The sequence below is a fragment of the Cryphonectria parasitica genome (genome assembly GCF_011745365.1).
Source record: "Cryphonectria parasitica EP155 unplaced genomic scaffold M406scaffold_5, whole genome shotgun sequence".
Classification (NCBI taxonomy): Eukaryota; Fungi; Ascomycota; class Sordariomycetes; order Diaporthales; family Cryphonectriaceae; genus Cryphonectria; species Cryphonectria parasitica.
Window position 1 is genome coordinate 969,652 of NW_024468913.1, and position 18,494 is coordinate 988,145.

General features: G+C 54.2%; 4 protein-coding genes across 4 annotated transcripts; all 4 read left to right on the forward strand.

Annotated features, from left to right (window-relative positions):
- Positions 1-990: 990 nt before the first annotated feature.
- M406DRAFT_260446 (amidase signature enzyme) lies at positions 991-2,436 on the forward strand (the record flags this gene model as incomplete). The annotated part of the gene is made up of 1 exon (XM_040917366.1): positions 991-2,436. The coding sequence occupies one exon, from the start codon at positions 991-993 to the stop codon at positions 2,434-2,436; it is 1,446 nt and encodes a 481-aa protein (XP_040775309.1).
- Positions 2,437-3,227: 791 nt separating this feature from the next.
- M406DRAFT_233871 (uncharacterized protein) lies at positions 3,228-3,797 on the forward strand (the record flags this gene model as incomplete). Its single annotated transcript, XM_040915955.1, has 3 exons — positions 3,228-3,428; positions 3,537-3,635; positions 3,684-3,797. Coding segments are annotated over 3 exons (414 nt in total), but the record flags the coding sequence as incomplete, so codon positions are not given.
- A 4,171-nt stretch (positions 3,798-7,968) lies between these two features.
- Positions 7,969-10,108, forward strand: M406DRAFT_351686 (uncharacterized protein). Its single transcript, XM_040922646.1, has 2 exons — positions 7,969-8,621; positions 8,722-10,108. Exons 1-2 carry the CDS (start codon positions 8,525-8,527, stop codon positions 9,165-9,167), a joined length of 543 nt encoding a protein of 180 aa, XP_040775311.1. The 5' UTR covers positions 7,969-8,524; the 3' UTR covers positions 9,168-10,108.
- Positions 10,109-13,329: 3,221 nt separating this feature from the next.
- On the forward strand, positions 13,330-13,848 carry M406DRAFT_339974 (ribosomal protein S8; the record flags this gene model as incomplete). The annotated part of the gene is made up of 1 exon (XM_040921511.1): positions 13,330-13,848. The coding sequence occupies one exon, from the start codon at positions 13,330-13,332 to the stop codon at positions 13,846-13,848; it is 519 nt and encodes a 172-aa protein (XP_040775312.1).
- Positions 13,849-18,494: the final 4,646 nt, after the last annotated feature.

The window sequence follows — 18,494 nt, forward strand, 5'->3', positions numbered from 1 at the left end:
GATTGCCATATTGACAGGGCACCAGGTGTACAAGGACAATATACAGCAAAAGGGTCCATTCATTTCTTATTGCCGGACCCCTCCTTTCCCCACCTCAACCCAGCGTCCGAAGGAGCCTTCGCGATACTACAGCAGCTCCCATCTTCCCTTGTCCGAACAATTCCCTTACCCCTCCAACCCCGTTCAATCGTCGCCACTCTGTACGATGTAGAGAAATTCCGTGCTAGATGAACCAGCCCTGGCTCTTTACGAGCAGGTGCGAGCTCAGGCGCTATGATAGAAGCGTTGCATCCAAGGATCTCTGCACAAGATAAGATATTCATTGCCAATTCGTGGCGCAACCAACATATTTCTCCGGTGCGATATCCGGTTCTCAAGATTCTCATGACGACACCACTCAAGTGCTCTCTGTCTCACACATCGAAGATCACCCCTGTTGATTCTTACTTACTGCTTGTTCTTTTTCACCTTGCCCTTGGAGCTCTCCTGGCACTAGCAATCGGGTTCCTGGAAGCCCAGAGACGGCATGCACAGTCTAGATAAGCCTCTTACCGTAGAGCCTGGACAAAGTCTGACAAGACGATTATCAATCAGGAATCTGGGAGGTTGTGTTGAGTAACATCCTCTCGCGGTTAAATAAGTAGTAGTGCCATTCTCCTCATGGCTCGGCGGCGACCTGGAGCATGTCTCTACCCCACAGCTTTCCTTCTCCTCATTCCTCTCCTCGTGTGCTGGGACGAGTCAATCAAGATGCTGAGCTCGAGGTTTATGCAGAGAATTGTCACTCTGGTGGCGACAGCGGTTGGGTTGTGCCAGTGCCAGCTCTCCTGCTCCAACGCCAGCACCGCGATTGACGGGAAACCATTTCCTCCTCTCATCGACGCAACTATCGATGATCTGCTATGGGGTTTGGAGACGGGCCTCTTCACAAGTGTTGACCTGGTCAATGCATACACGACTCGAATCCTCGAGGTGAACAGCACTCTACGGATGGTGACTGAGTTGAACCCGGACGCCCTCAGCATTGCGGCCACGCTGGACTCGGAGCGTGCATCCGGAACCTCTCGAGGTCCGCTGCATGGGATTCCCATCCTGATCAAGAACAACATTGCCACGGACGACAAGATGAACAACACGGCAGGGTCCTACGCCCTGCTGGGGTCCAAGGTCCCGTCTGATTCCACCATGGCGGCGAAGCTCCGCAAAGCCGGCGCCGTCCTGCTCGGCAAGACGAACCTGTCGCAGTGGGCCAATTATCGGTCGGACAATACCAGCAATGGGTGGTCTGCTTATGGAGGACAGACCGAGGGGGCCTACTTTCCTGGACAGGACCCGTCGGGCTCCTCAGCCGGGAGCGGTGTAGCCAGCTCGCTGGGCCTGGCGTCGGGCTGTCTGGGCACCGAGACGGACGGCTCGATCCTCTCGCCCTCGAACCAGAACAACCTGGTGGGCATCAAGCCAACCGTGGGCCTCACCTCGCGGTATCTGGTCATCCCCATCTCGGAGCACCAGGACACCGTGGGCCCCATGACGAGGACGGTCAAGGACGCAGCGCACATACTCACCGCCATTGCAGGCCAGGACGCCAACGACAACTACACCTCGGCGATGCCTTTCAACAAGACGCCCAGCTACATCGACGCGTGCCAGCTGGACGCACTGCGCGGGAAGCGCATCGGCGTGCCGCGCAACTACATCGACCTGACGGGCCAGGAGTACTATGCCCCGACCATCCCAGTGTTCAACGCCGCGCTGGACGTCCTGCGCGAGGCGGGCGCTACGGTCGTGGACAACATCACCCTGCCCGGGTACGACGTGCTTGCAGAGGCCAACTACCCCAACGTCGTGCTCGAGGCCGACTTCAACACCGACCTGGCCAAATACCTCTCCGAGCTGGTCGAGAACCCGCACAACATCAAGACGGTCTCGGACCTGCAGAACTTCACACAGGGGTTCCCGCTGGAGGACTGGCCGGAGCGGGACACGCTCGTGTGGACGTCGGCCATCGAGCTCGGGTACGGCAACGACTCGCCCCTGTTCTGGTCCAACTACACAGCCGGGCTGTTCTACGCAGGCCCGCTGGGCATCACAGGCGCGCTGCAGAACTATTCGCTGGACGCGCTCGTCGTGCCCACGCCGTTCTCGCCGTTCCTCCCCGCCCTGCTCGGGGCGCCCGTCGTCACTGTGCCGCTCGGGGCGCTGCCGCCCAACACGACGGTCCAGCTGAACGGGTTCGGGAACCTGAACGCCTCGGCGCCCAACCTGCCGTATGGGCTGAGTTTTATGGGGGCGAGGTTTGACGAGTATAACCTGATTGGGCTGGCGTATGCGTTTGAGCAGCGGACGCTGGTGAGGAATACTATTCGCCCTTATATCGAGCCGACGACGGAGCTGGTGGATGTGGTCGGTCAGAGGAAGATGGGGCTGAAGGTATGATGTGTGCCACATATTTTTGATGAAGGAAGATAGTAGTTTGTGACAAACATGGTCGCATGTTATCAAATGAATATAATTAGAAGTGCTTTTACTTGAGGCTGGTCCTGGTGTCGATGCAAGGCCTGAGTCATTTATTGAAACGCCAAGTACTTCGCCAGAGAGTGAGAAAACAAAATGCCATCACAAAACACCATTGATTTATCGATAACAATACATGTCACATGTAAATAACAAGTGGACGTAGTTGCATCTTCTCTAAAGTGGTCATCATAGACAAAAAACCAATACCAGGGTAGGGTTAGGGTTGAAAAAGGCTCACCCTTTCCTTCTCATCGCTCATCACCAAATCGACTCCAACCCAAAATTTCCTTTTTTTTTTTTTCTCTCTCTCTCTCTCTCTCTCACCAATCACCTCAACTGGAAACGACAACAACGAGAGCGACGCCGCCGCCGCCGCCGCCTTCATCATCATCAACCCAGCCTCCTTTGAAAGTCCACAATCACTATAGAAAAACGCAGGGGCGCGGCATACCATGAACCACAAAATGCTCCTCAAGCAGTCCAACCCAGAACACGCAATCAACTCGATCAGCATGGAACCACCCACCCAGGACCCAAGCATCCCACGCATCGACCCACTAGACGACGTCTTTGGCTCCGACAATGACAGCAATGGATCGCCCTTCTTCGATGAGGAGCAGCACCAGCATAGTGAAAACCACGAGTCCGGAATCACGACCAGGCAGGAGACGACAACGACGACAACAACAACGTCTTCGGTGCACAACAGCAGCCACCCCTCCGACATCCACCGTCTGCAGCAGGAGCACGCCACAGCCGGCTACCGTGATGGCGTCACCGTCTCCAAGGCAGGTAGCATCCAGGCTGGTTTCGATGAGGGGTTCGGGCTGGGCGCAACCATCGGGCTGACGGTCGGACGGTTGCTTGGGATGCTGGAGGGGATCGTGGGGGCCCTTGCCACCGCTGCCAGCGTCAGCGATGGAAACCGCTCTTCCGGTGCTGCTTCTTCTTCTTCTTCTTCTTCTTCTTCTTCTTCTTCTTCTGCGGCGGCGGCGGCGGCGGCGGCAGCGGAGCTCGAGGTCGCGAGCGGGCTGCTTGCGGAGGCGCGGGCCGAGTTGAATGTCAGAAGTGTGTTTAGTGAGGTGTACTGGAACGCGGACGGGACGTGGAAGTATGATGTGGATGAGGAGGAGGAGGAGAAGAGGGAGGGGGAGGGGGACAATGAGGCGGCGGGAGAAGGGAGGGAGGACGTTGTCTTCTCGCATGTTGCGGGGGCGCACCCGCTTGTGAGGAAATGGAGCGCTGTTGTGGATGAGCAGATGCGGGTGTGGGGGTTGGAGGAGCAGCTGCCACTGCTGCAGCGGCCGGAGGGGGAGGAAGAGACCGCGGCGGTGGCGGGCGCTGTTGAGCCTATGGCTAAGGCGAAGGGAACGACGCAGACGCAGGGAGGTGCCAAGGCGCCGAGTGCGGCTCTGAGCTGGTGAAGTTGTCTACGATGGAGGCTTCTCTTCGATTCGCAGGATTTTTCTGTCATCGCCTTGTCGAGATGAGCATATATGTTCGAGGGGACTACTTGGTGGTAGTCCTGCGGGAGGTCGGCCCTCACACTGGACAGTTCAGACCACCTGGGCACGACCGCCGACGGGGAAAGTCAAAGGGCTATTCAGTGGCTGCACTGGTCGTCCGTCATCGGTTGTATGCACAAAGCACAACAACCCCGGACGATTCCGGGAGTGCTCATGAGAGACACCTACGGCATGCAACAGCACGTGAGTGAAAACAGTCTACTCGTGATTTTGAAAGCATGGCAGCGAACTGACCAAGGATTCAGATGCAACATACTGGCAAAAGACCTCAAGGCTGTGTTGGAATGGCATACGCCAGGTACGGCGTCCAGTAGCCAAGTGCCTCGGGCATGCAACTGCCTAGCGGGAGGTGGCGAGCAAAGTTATGCCAAGGTTGAGCAGTGTCGGTCAGGAAGCGAGTGACCCTTGCTCATCGCAATCCGCTCCTCAGTCTACGCTCGGGTCGTCTTTGCAAAATGAGACTGGACCACACCACAGAATCACCATATCTTGGCAGCTCGTGGGTGAGTCAACCGGTGGTGATGATCCCAGAAAATGCTGTAATAGTCGCTTAGGCAGTTATACATTGGATGCAATACATAAATTGCCAAGCCTGAATTGAAAACGGGTTGTTCAGAAGTCTAATGGAAAGTCCCAGGTTGGCCTGGTAATCTGTCCAGGCTTGTGACAACGTCGAGAACGACGAACTGGATCTCTCACACAACACTGATCTATTTTTCAACACTCTAGTGAGCTTGGGAGCGCGGCCAAGTCGCTCTGAATATTTGCAAGCCAGCTCAACCGATACAGGCAGCGATTCATTTTCCAACCTGACGTGAGGGAAATTAAACACAAGAATGCATGCCATGTGGTTCACGCACCTCAGCGACGTGGGAGTGGGATCAAATTGACCAGGCAGCGGCCCCCAAGAGTGGCGGCCAGCAGAAGGACGCGCTCGACAGCCAAATTATAGTCACAGGATCATGATGCGAGGTCAAGGCTGTTCCCTATATCTCTTGTGATTACCTCTCCAGCTTTCTGAATTTCCAGTTCCTGCCACCGCCAAGGGTGTAGATGCTCATCTTGGCCCATCGGCTCATAATCACAATGCGCTTTATGGTGTCGCTCACTGTCTAGGATGCAGACCGAGATCGATCAGTGGCAACACCACATAATTATGCATTGTAGGAAATGGGTGCTGAGGTCAGACGGGAAGCCCCCCTTTTTCACCACTGACAGAACGTTGGCAAGGCGGCGCCCGCAGGGCATCCGAGCCTTGTCCTTTTGGCACACAAAATGGTTCTCTGAAGCAGTAGGTGGAGAAAGGGGAAGGAAGAACAAAGAAGTCCGAAGTAAGTTCCGATGCATTAATACACGTGACGTGACGTTATATTGGGGTGATGCTTAGCCAGCTGCGTAATGAGACTTCAACTTGATGCTACAGGATGAATTAGAGCCAGAAAAATGGGCAATATTTGCCTCTTTTCAAAATGAGCGCTTGGTGTCTTTTGATAGCTGTAAACAATAGTCTTGATCCGTCTTGTATTATGCATTGGTTATCTCTTAGCATTGCGGCTCAGTCCTTACAGAGAATCCTGGACAAGAGAACGAAGAAGAGTCAAGATTGAATATACGGAGAAAAAAAGAGAGAAGAGGGCGGTTAGGCCCTTTCTTTCGTCCACATGCTTGACTGAAGAGCCAAACATGTTTTGAACGACTGAGCTCACGGAAATTGACCCTGTTTGCGTATTGCATTATTACGACCAGAATGAAAGGGGTTGGAAAGTATTTCTGGAAGAGAAAGGGGGCGAAATCGGCCCTAACAGGTCGGGTCAAATCTACCAAAGTCATTACATTCCTCCAAAGCATTGCCACAGCTTACAGTATTGCCCATGTTCATCAACGTTATGCAGATTGTCGCGATGATCAGATGCTGTAAGGTTTGCTGCGTTTCTTGCTCAGCTCGCTACACGACCATTTCACAAACTCGTATCTCATTGCTTACACTTTCCCAAGATATTCAGAATGTCAACGAAGTGAGTGTTTCCTAAAGACAACAAGTCAGATAGCAATGGATGAGACTTCGAATGACATGCAGAAGCAGAATTGTTTCATTTTACTATGGGCCCCGGGGGTGGGGGGGGGGTCATATTCTTATGGTGCCAGAAATACGTCCATAGATTGCATCATAAGATAGAAGAGAACGCACTGAGGTACAGAGTAGCCAAAAGTGACACGGTATCTATCCAGTACTACAGAAATGAAGCCACTATTCCCAGAATGGTACATACTTGAGCCCGAGATGAGCTCGACCCTCTACACTGTGATCTGCTCGTCATGGGCTCGCGAGCTGAACTTGTATGGTCTCACGCTCGAGGTCACAATAAAAATAAAAGAACACCAGGCACAAGAAGGTAACTCGTAAAACTACTGCTGCGGCTTCCCAGAATAAATGCTGCCTGCATGTGGATTAAGCGTCATCTCAGTACCATGAATGATTGTGGTCGGCTACAGTCAAAATGTCATTTTGAGACCCCAAAAGATATGGTCGAATCTGGGCCAAGCTGTATTCGATCTGATAGAGACAAAAGTCTGTACTGATAGTCGGACATGGAGGATGGTCTATAATTACTGTTCTGCTTGGCCCAGAGGCAACGGCGGCGCCTCTGTTGAGATCCTCCTCGCATGACAAGTCGCAAAGTCTTCCCGAGGCTCAGCGCTGAAAAGGCACTTCATTACCTATGCGTCCTGCTGCAGATATTCTTATCTTGGGGGCCCAAAGAGACACTTGATGGTTGCACCGGAAATAAAGGTAACGTTGATGCTATTCCGTGGAGATTGGATGGGAAAGGTAAGACGCCCAGCTCGGAAACCCGGAAGGGGGCGTAGCTCAAAGATTTTGGCTACTTTGGGCCAATGCCACTAACCTTGTCGACAAGGCGTATCCTCTGAGGTGCTGGGCTGTGCCCGGAATCAGGTGATCTGCCTTCTTGGCCCTCTTGGAAGGGAATCATAGCATCTCGTTAGGTTAAACTATATTGCCGGCAGTCGTTGCGCACCAGTGCGTGCTATCCTCTGGACCTACGTCAGAGGAGGACGAGGGCTGAGGGCGAGTTGTCTTGATGGTGATAATACTGATGATGATGATGATGATGATGATGATGATGAGGGTAAATTATTCTTGCAAGGGCTCATGAATTGTTGAGTAAGGAAAAAAATAGCAGCAGAAGATGAAAAGGGACACAAGCGCGACTCGGACTTTTGAATGATGCGATCAAGGGTGGGTGGCATTGCATACTATGTATGTGCACACACACCCCTCTCGCTACCATTGGCCCTGTGGGGCTCTTACCGTCTTTGCATGCCTGGTTGAAGAAAAGTCGCCCAATTGGATGGCCTGTAGGCAGGTCAGGAGGGAAGGTTGCTGACTGCATCCCTTGAGCCCGCTGCTTCCTGCAATGCCAGGTCATGATAGCCAGGCTAGGCAGGCAGGCAGGGTGTCAGTCAGTGTTGGTGCCCAGGGCCTCTCTGTCTGCCCAGGTGGCACCTGCAGGAGCTGCTGACGAGAGCAATAAGGCCCCCCCACCACCGTCGCCATGGCCATCCCCTGCTGTGTTTCTGCTGTGCACAATTGTAGGCATGATTGCTAGGGAAGGCCTGCTGTACACTGCATACCTACTGTAGCACCACAGAGTTCAATTGGGAGGTAGAGTGCTTACTGCACAGGGGAGAGAAACATTTGGTATGACACCTGCGCCCCCTCTCCAATTCCTGAACCCCCAATACCCCAATTCAGGACGGGCAGGACCTAGTGCAGTGAGGGGGTGACAACTGTGCCCACAAGCCCCAATGAGCGGATGAACCCTGGAAACAAGCTTATTCTTTAAAATAGTGTCGCTGGACCCGCTCAGAAGACTGATCTCTCTCTCAGTATTCAGCCTCACCTCCGCACTCTCTTTTCTCTCTCTCTCTCTCTCTCTCTCATAGCTGCCGCACCTTTGATGCTGCTGTTTCCCCCCTCTTCGGTTGCCCCCACTTTGATGTTCAAGCCTGTCATGCTGTCATCCTATAAATGATCATTCTGAGTTTGGACGGATGGCACGAGTCACAGTCTGACATACATGCACACACATTTACTCCCTCTCTCACTCTTACATATATATATATATATGCTGCCCCCACTAAAAAAGGTAACTTCATAATCACCTCGCATTCACCTTCCTGCTGACGCCACCCTCGGACCCGAGTATACCGCTGTGTCTCTCTTGCCTCGCCCCCTTCCTCTTGATAAACACCTCAATTGAGCCACTCTGTTTGGCCTTCCTTCTCACTGCTGTCACCTGTGAGATTGTTCTCTGTTACAAGTGATTTGCTTGACCCTCTATAAGGATCAACCATCCACACTTTTGGCTTGTCCTGAGACCTTTGATGGTTTCTGAAGCAGCCTTACCCGCACCCTCATCTATCTCCTCACTCACTCGTACTCCTCCCTTCACACCACCATGGCTCCACTGCCATTTCAGAGCCCATTGGTCTATGACCCATCATGGAGGGCTGCTCCCTTGAATTCAGGTATGCACTCAGAAATACAGCCTTCAGGTAAGCATTCCATCAACCCTTTCCCTCTCTTCCTCTCTCACACTCATATCAATGACGCGCCCAAACTGCCCTGACCGACAGACCACTAATCTCCTCCCAGCTCAACACCACAACCTCTATGAGAGCCCCTTTGAGAAGGTTCAGCTCGGTGCCGGCCTCTCCGAGTCGGCCATGAACGGCCTCACGCGCTCCCTCGCGTCCATCGATGCCTTTCTCGCCCGCCACCCATCCGTCCTGCTGCTTACCCGCCTCGCCTGCCTGCTGTCGTTCCTGATCCTGCTATCCCTCTCGCTGTGGGATCTGTATGCCCGGTCTTCGCGACGGCAGTCCATCCGAGACGAGGAACGAGTCCGCCTCGACAGGTGCTACTCGGAAAAAGGCGGCGACAGCGATGCCGAGGCAGAAGGGAGGACGGTCCTGGTGACGAGGGGCCTACAGCCGGGCTCTCTGTACCGGGTCACCGACGAACCTGTATTCCTCGTCCCCGAGGCGGCCAACGTTCAAATGGCCCATGACGGCAGCTTCCTCGTAATGGTGGAAGACTGAAATCCCCGACGAGGACTGCTTGTTATTGTCATTAAAGTTGTCTTTTTTTCTCTCTTTGGGATATGGTTCGAGCATGCAGATGCGGCTACACGTTATACCCTTTGGCACACATTGATTTTTCTACTGCTTTGAAGACCCTCGAGGAGATTCGAGCTTCCGCGCGTACCTACAACAACAAATTCTCGCGACTGAGTGAACAGGAGGCGAACGTCACGATGACTCCATCTACTCTGCCATTTGGAATCACAAATGGGACTGCAAGTGGGACAACAAGTCGAACGGACCTTCTGAGCGACAGCACCTCCCACATGGAACGCGACGACTCGCCCAGCCGCCCATGGCGCGGCCCCCCGCGACCAACGAAGGCGAGATGACGTGAATCGCATTGTGGAAAGAGAGAGAGACAGGGAAAGAGAGGAAGCACGACCTTCAAGACCTGAATGGACAGAAAAGTCGAACGGCGGATCGAAAGGCATTCATTCGTTGAAGCTTAGAATTCACGAGACCGAAGTTCGGGACTGAGGAGCATACTGATGGACGGAACGGCGTTACCAATGGCAACATCCTTTTGAGGAGGCTGGCTGGCTGGCTGGCTGGCTAGCTGGCTGGGCTTCTGTTCTATACCAGACAGAGCCTCGAATGCACCGCGCATGACTGGATGGAAGGACGAAGAAAAGAGGGAAAGATGGGTTTCATCTATAGGCCTTGATCGTGAGAAATGGAACCAGGGAACTCAGCTACACTCTAGGATGTGACACAATGTCCTTGTGTTCATCTCTGGTGTGCATGCGTCTCTCTAGAAAAGGCTGACCTGGACCTTCTTTCCCACCCCCCGACTTCATAAGAAGATTCAAGTGCAAGTCACAAGCTAGATATCCTAGGCGAATTGTACGCATGTGAAGTAGCCTTGTTGTCGGAATAGGACACATTATCATTCATGATTCCCAACTTGGAAAATAACCCACTTACCAACTCCTCCCGCCTTCAAAGCAAAAATTAGCTGCGCAAGTCCCAGGAATTGATATTCCTACTCTGCCAGCAGACCCGTTCCCGAACTGTCCAACTACTCTTAGCAGTTGATGTCAACTCCACAACACTGTTCATGACTAGACTACCCGAATCTGTAGCAGCCAGCTAGCTAAATCACAAGCAAATACAAATCGGTATAGTAGCCTCTCTCTCACTTTCCCCCACTGGGCCACCTTCCAGCAGCACAAACTGTAACTATTAAACCAACTCCTGAGGCTCTCACACACACAAGTATCAGCCCTTCCTCTTCATTCACTCCACAAAATAAAACATACAAATATGTGTATATATATATATATATATATATATATATATACACATCCTACTCCCCCGCCTCAACCAAACTTCTTCTCAAACCTCTTCAGCATCCCCGTAACGCCCTTCTCGATCCGCCCTGCATTATCCTCAAAACGACCCCGGACTTCCTTCTTGGGCGCATACTTGACCGCCATCTCGCCCTCTGTCGGCCTGTACGCCTGCTGGTGAATCGAGTATGGGTCCGGCGCCGCCGCCGCCGCTGCTCCTCCATGTCCCTGTGGCGCGTACGAGTAGTTCGAGTATCCGCCTGGTGGAGGCGGCGGCAGGCCCGGGCTCGTGACGGGCGGGGTGGCATGCTGGGCCGGCGCGTATGGCGGCGCAGGGCTGACGGGGAAGGGCTGTGCGGTGCTGTAGGGGGACTGCAGTGCGGGCGAGGGCATCCCGGTGGCCGCAGGCATTGTGGCTGCGCGCGCCAGACCTGGGTGTTGGTGTTGGTACTGCTGCTGGTGTACACCAAAGCCCTGGGGCGGCATGCCAGGAGTGCCAACAGGAGGGGCGGGAAACGTCGGGGCGCCAGGAGGAGGCTGGAACTGGGGCGGAACAAACCCCGGGCTGAGAGGGCCGGGACCACCGCCAGGGTGATGCATACCGCCGCCGGGACCCATGAGGCCGGGAGAGAAAGGGGTGCCGGCGTCCTGCATAAGGCGGGCCTGGAGCGGGTTTACGGCGCCGTCCTCGGGGGGCGGGGTCTTCTCGCGGTGCTGGATCTGCTCGGGAGCGGCGGGGGCGGCTGGGTTGTAGGCCATCGGGACGAAGTTGCCTGGTGGGGGGCTGGGGCTGTGGTTGTCGTTGTTGCTGTCGTGGTGGCCAGCGGAGACGGCGGAGAGGGGCGGGGCGGCAAAGGAGGGCAAGTTTGTGCTGCTGCTGCTGCCGCCGTTGCTGCTGCCGTCTTGGCTCGTCTGGCCTCCTGCTGCTGGTGGCGGCGGCGGTGGTGGTGGTGGGAAGGCCAGGTTGGCGTCGGCGATGGCGACGTTCTCCAGCTTCTGCACGACGGCGCTTATCTCGGCGGGCTGTTGTCGCTGCTGCTGCTGCTGCTGCTGCTGCTGCTGCTGTGGTGGTGGTGCGGGTTCGTCCTGAACGTCGACCTGGCTCGGGGGCAGGACACGCCGAATCCCATTGACAAAGGAGAGGGCATCCTCACGGGTCCAAAAGTAGATGTCGAGGGAGTGGAGCTTGTAGTGGTACTTGTTCTCGTTGCGCGGGTCGTAGGTAGGCAGATGCCACTCTTCCTGGCCGTCGACGTCGCCAACCATCAGGTTCACCACGCACTGCTGTCTGTATGAGTACGTGACATGAACTTTGTCGAGGACTGTTGGTATTTATCCATCTCCAGAGTCAGCTCAGCCATAACCTTACGACGGACGATCATTGAGTAGGAAGGAGGATGAGAGGTGGAAGGTATGTGGTGCTAAAGGTGGCGCAGGTGACTTGTGCTCACAGCCGTCGAAAGCATCCTGCTCCTCCGTCCCAGGCTGGTTGGCGACCTCAATACGGGCCCTCCTCTCGCTTGCATTCTCAAACAGGTAAACGTAGGAGCCCTTGTCGAAGCGGTGGTGTGGTGGGCTGGCGGTTGGTGGGCCGTAGAAGTAGTGAACATCGCCAAAGCTTTGCGCAGGAGGACATTGTCAGCGTGTTTTGTTCCATGAGAAATTTTCACTCCAGCTCTCGGGGGTGCTTTTGTCGTCGCACTTACAGCGTGGCCACGTTCTCTTCACCTGGCCTGACAGCCATGATCACGGATGCAACAACAGCTCGGCGTCCTCAGCTGGATGGAGTGGAGATGACAGAGGAAGACAGATGAGATGGATTGAGTAGCTGATTTACAACCAGGAACTAGATGTTCAGAGACGATAAAATTGGGTGCACAAAATAAACCAAGAGAGGAAAGAAGAGGGGGAGAAGGGGAAGGACTGAGAAAACACGCTCATACGCATGTGAAGGGAATCTCACGAGAAGGCACAATGTGCTCGCAACTTCGGCTCAACCCACCTTTTTATGTATAAGCCCAATTCCCCTCCTCAACGTCACCTCCACGGAATGAACCCCGGCACTGCCGCTGTCCAGATCTTCCAACCAGCGTTCACCTCACCCTGCCAGAAGAAAACACCCCCGGCACCGCATCGTGCTGCTGCTGCTCGGCGCTTAGCAGTCCAGTCGTTTGTCGAGTCTTCCAGGGCCTGTGGTGGGGCAGCTTCTTTTCCCGTTGAGCTTGTACCGTATCACTAGTTATAGTATACTAGAGTACAAGCCGGTGTACCGTAGTGTGCTTACCATAGTAGTAGTAGTTTGGTGCTATGGTGTAATGCTACTGTACGGTACGTACCCTGTACTGTTCCTGGTACAGACATCCTTGTCCCTGGTCCGTGCTCTACGCGAGAGTCTCTACCCTTCGAAATTTCCACTCTGTTGAAGCACAGCGATCAATGCCCCTCGACCCGTGGTGCGCCCTCACCAAAAAGAACCGAACGCCGGCATTGTACAATAAGAAGAAGGTCGAGGAGGTCAGTACTGAAGCTCCAGAAGTAATAATTGGCCCTCTTGCGCGACTGGCTAATCTAACCAAACCCTCCCAAGCAAGCTAGACCTACGAATTCCATCCTCGATCGACCACATAGCGAACGACTAAAACCCGGCCACCGTCGACGAACATCTTGTGTTCTTCCCAACAGGGCTGCAAAGAAAGAGAGAAGGGGATCTCTCTATCTCATCTTACACACAAACCCCCCCCCCCCCCTCCCTCAAGCAGGGTTCTGCCCCCCCCCCCCTCCAACCTCCCTCGGCTGTCGTCCACCACACGCCAAACCCACCGCCCACCATGCCCATCGCAAACGTAGTCAACGCCTGCGCACACCTGCAAAACGCCTCCCGCGCCCGCCTGGGCCTCACCTCCCTCCCCAACACAAAACAGAACCTCCTCTTCTCCCTCGCCCTCCACCGCTCCGGCCTCATCTCCACCGTCGTCCGCGGCGGGCCCCAGCCACCCGACCCAGAAACCCTCCTCACGGCCGCCGACGGCGGACCCGGCGCCGTCACCTCCTACGAGCCCGTGACCACCCACAATGTAGCCACGCGGCGCCTGTGGCTGGGCCTCAAGTACATGGACGGCGAGCCGGTCATGCGCAACGTGAGCGCCGTGACGAAGCCGAAGCGGCCCATTACGCAGAAGCTCGTCGGCCTGCGGCGCATCGCGAGGGGGTTCGAGAGCGGCTATGTGGACGGGCTCAAGATCGGGGAGTGCATGTTTGTTGCGACCGACAGTGGTGTGCTCGAGATCAGAGAGGCGCTAGATAAGAAGGTGGGCGGGCTGATATTGTGTCGCGTGAGCCCTTACTGAGTGGGGGTGGGCTTTGATTGGAAAGCTGGGGGCGCATGCCGCTCTGAAAGGTCTGGACATCCGACTGGATTTCCCTTGAGATGAATGCGCGAGAGAGAGAAAGAGAAGAGGAGGTCACGCATAAGAGCAAAGAAGTCTGGAAGACTTATTTCGGGCTGGACACCACTCGAAGGTCTCCTGCTCTGAAGAAGGAAATGTCTCGCCAATTAAGAGGGACTGCTGGTGAGGAGGGAGGGACATGGTGGTGTCTGACTGAGCTTGCCCATCATCAAGTCAGTGCAGGAGACCACCATATCGCGCGGCCGCAGTTGAATCTACCCACACCATCATCTCTACCACGTTCGTCCAGTAGATATGGTATACCCAAAAGATAGAACAGAACGTGAAAAGATGAGCAATTTTTCACCCTTCCGACATAAGAATAAAGAAATCTTCAATCTTTAGAAAATTGTAGGCAAGAGTGTTCTATTACTCGTTGCAGGTTTCATAGGACGCATATGGTTTGACCCCATTCTGTCCAGAGATATGTACAAGGCCCTTGTCCATCAAACGCCCGACTAAATGTAGGCAATACTACCCGGTGGAAACTCCTGAGGTATCATGTGTGGAGAAAAAGGAAGAAAGAAAGATAAAAGAATTCGGGCCCTCCCTAAGAAACAAAACATCCATCACGTAATGTAGGTGTCTTGGACAGGATAGAACAACACCCAGGGAATTGACTGCAATACCGCGCAGCCTTCTTCACTTTTACAACTCTTCTTCCTCGTCATGCTGCGCAGCAGTTGCCGGCTGTTGAGTCTCCTCAGCCCCAGCCAGGGTATCAAGGCTTTGGCTGGAAACGTGCCCATTTGTTTTGTCTTGCTCGTGGATACCATTAGTCTGGGGCGTATCCGTTTTCTCCGTACTAGGGTTCATGAAATCTGCGAACAGCGCATCTGATGCCTTTGGGGCGCCTTCCGTCTTCTCAGATGATTGCGCGTCAAGGCCCTTCTGCTCAGATGTTTTGAGCACGTCGCTCTCAGATGTGTTTGGGGCATCATCATCCTCCTTCTTCTCAGTCGCTTTGGGGACGTCCTCCACCTTGGTCTCGTTCTTTTCCGGGACAGACTCAGGCTCGGTCGACGTCGGGGCCTCCACGTTCTCCTCCGATATCTTCTGGGGCCTGTTCGCCTTTGTCCTCTTGGCGACAGTAATTGGCCCCTCTGCGATGGCAGTCTTTGATATCTTCCTCGTGAGTTCTCTGCCCGGAACTGACTCCTCCTTCTTGCTGACCTCTGGTGTTGCAGCAGCCGAGGTCGTCGCAGACACCGGCTTGGAGACGACCCTCCTAGTTGGCCCTGTCTTTGCGCTCGGTGGCTTCCTGATCGCTGCAGAGACCTTTCGAGGTGGGGTTGTAGGCACCTGCACTTTCTCGGCGACCTTGTTGGCGCTCGCTTGTGTAGGGCGCGTCATTCTTGCGAGGAAACTCTCATCAGGCGCCTTGATCTCTCTCTTGGGAACAGGGTGGTCCTTGGCTGTCTGCTTTGGAGGAGGGCCGATGCTGGGCCGTTGACGGGCGGCCACCGAGGCTGACCTCTTGACTGGCTTTCCATTCGAAACCCCTGATGTCCGACTTTGAGGTCGATTCGCGTGCGCGGGAGGTGGGCCAGCGTTCTTGGTTCTCTGTCCTGACGCGGCTGTGTGCGTGGTAAGCGAAGCAGGTAGCTTGACCGGTCGAGTTGGGGATTTTGGTCGGGGTTTCACAAAGCCAGGAGATACGGTAGAGGGCGTCTTCTTTTCTGTTGCTGGCTTCTCAGGAGGCGGAGTAGCAGATCGTTTCGGGGCTGCTGCTGCTGCTCGAGGTGCTTTTTGGGAGACAGCTTTAGCTTGGGACGAAGACGATGATGGTGATCTCAGTGCAGGTGCCGGTGCCGGTTTTGCTGTCTTCGCCTTGTCGACTGCTCCATTCAGAGTCGGGGTGACGGCGGCACCGCCGCTGGCACTGCCACCGGAACTGCCGATGTTACCGCCGAGGTCGCTTTTGCTCCCAGGGCCTTTCTCTTGAGCCTGGCTAGGAACAGGTGGAACCGGACTCTCTTGCGCAGCTTGACCACGGATCCAGCCACTGGTACCTTTGGCGGCTTCGCCCCGAGGAGCTTGCCTAATCTGGGCCGGCTCCGCAAGCCCTTCTTGCTTCCCACTGGCAGGTCCGGCAGGGCCGGAAGGCGTGGTGAACCCCCTGGTGGCGGTGGTGATCTGGGAGGCAGGGGCGGCAGGTGAATTGGGAGAGCTGGACCCAGTAATGGAGAGGGCGGAGGCTGTGGGACCGGAGAAGGCTGGCGGCCTGGTAGATGCAGAGGGCTCCGTGGCAGTTGTGGCAGATGTAGATTCAGTGTTTTGGGCCGAGGCAGGGGAGATGGCGGAGGTCCCGGCGCCTCGGTTGAGCTCTGATCGAGTGCTGTCTGGGCTTGAGACATTGGTCCTGGTGTGGTCTTGCAGGATGGAGGAAGCCGTCTCGGGGTCGCCGCTGAGTTTGCGCGCAGAGATGTTGGAGTCTCCGCTGGCCTGTCGTGCGAGGCCTATGCGACCGTCTTTCTCGATCGCAACGAAACTTGTACGGACTTTGGAAAGCGGCCGAGGGGAATCACTCGCATCTGCAGATTTACAGCGATAAATTAGCAATGTGTTGTAAAGACTAGTTTGGTAGAACTGTGTGTCCAAAGAGTCCAAAGTGATGGATTGATTGAGTTGTTTAGGTCGTTTCGTTTGGTGTATATTAAGGTCTTGTCGAGGTTTTCATTCGGTTTAGATGGGGGCGGGTTGGATGAGGAAGACAAGACAACAACAACAAAACATACTTGACCTGACCGAGGAGACACCACCTGGACTGCGTCCCCTCTCATCCGTGGCACCTTCCTCCTTCTTGGCCATCTGCTCCATCATCTTGATCCTATCTCTGACACTCATTTTGGCTCGACTGTGGAAGGAATGACTTGAAGAAGCAAAGTAAACAAAGAAACCCAAGATCAGCAAGGGAAAATCAAAGAAGTGCCTTGTAGGCTCAAAAGCAGCTGGTCAACAATTGAGGGCTTCAAGCAATAGAAGGAGAAAGAAAGAGAAGAAAGCAATGCAGGCAAAGATCAACAGCGCGCAGCAGTGTCAAGAAATAGGGGATGGGGGTATCTGAAGTGGAAAGTCTGCAGAGGTGGCAGGAAGAGTCAAGAGAGAGCCTGTCGCAACAAGGAGTGTGGTGTGTGATGGTGGTGTGTGGACTGTAGTTTTGCGGCTTGGGTGTCTGGGGCCATCATCCAATCCCCGTGCGCATGTGCCAGGTTGACCCCCCTTTTTTTTGGCCTGTCTTGTCCTGCTGGATGTCCTTCTCAGGAGGGGGCAAAGACAAGAGGGGAGAGAGCTCCTGGGCTTAGCGCGACTCAGCTGTTAAAAAGCTCTCCAGGACGCGTCTGGCAAATTATGTAACTCTAGTGCGCCCCTTGGCTTGCAGCAGACATGCATGCATGCATGTGCAGGGTCTGCAGCTGCTGATCGTGGGTTAGGGATAAAAGGCAATGGTGATGGTGCAGCAGTGAGGATGGCGAGGATGAGGAAGAGGAGGCCTGGAGGGAAGCCACAGTCGTCAAGGAATTATGGTTTGATTAAGAGGGTACATGTTGTGCGGGCACACGAGTGGTACTTGCATTTATATGACTATGGAGTTTGAGGTTATGAAGCAAAATGACAGGAGGGGCGAGGTGGTGGTTCATTCAGGGTTCATAAATACTATGGGGTAGGCCTGTTTGATAAATATTGCGGGGTGGGTTCATCAGCTTGCTGGCCTTTTTGTCCTAGACTGGCTGTACTATATAGGAAAATGAACTAACTGTGTTTTGTTTGCTGGTATGGCAATTTTATCCAGCCATCCATTGACAAGTTGAAGAAAGGTAGGCGACCTACAGGATGAACAGGTACATCAATTGAGAAGCCTGGGTAACTTATAGTACCTAATTACGTAGTACTTCATTTGTACCGCTGTAGACATGTGGACTCTGCAAGCAACGGCCGTAGTACTGGCCCACCCAGAGTAATACAAGCCCAGGTTTACTGATTATTTTCCCACCGGGCCATAGAACAGATTTATGCAATGAGTTCTCAACCCAAAAGATGGTAGCCGGTGGTGTCATTGTCAAGCCAAAAATGCAAGGTCTGTCTGTGTGTAGTGAGACATGTCGCACATTTATAAACGTGTACGTAGATAGTACAGCACAACAGCTAAGTACCTCTCCAAGACACTGCAGAGCTCACCAGTCGTAGGTATACTGCTGTATGATAGATGACGCAGTCGCCAGAGCTGATTTAACAAGAACTTAACATGAGCTGTTGCAATCATGATCCCCTTGAGGCTAAAGATGATATTTGGATCAGTGAGCACCAATGATTCCAAGAGATGAAGAGGTACCAATAGCACAAGGTACCTTCATCATCTGAAGCCAAACCTGCTACGGTACATCTTAAGAAAAGCATCCGTCAGCCTAACCTAGCAGGGTAACTTGCTCTAAAGTTGCTGATCCCTGAGCCTGCGGTCCGACCCCGGACCTGATCCGACTACGGCCCCACGTCAAAGAAGTTCTGGTGATGTGATGTTCCAGTTTCTAAAGAAAGGGTTGCTGGAC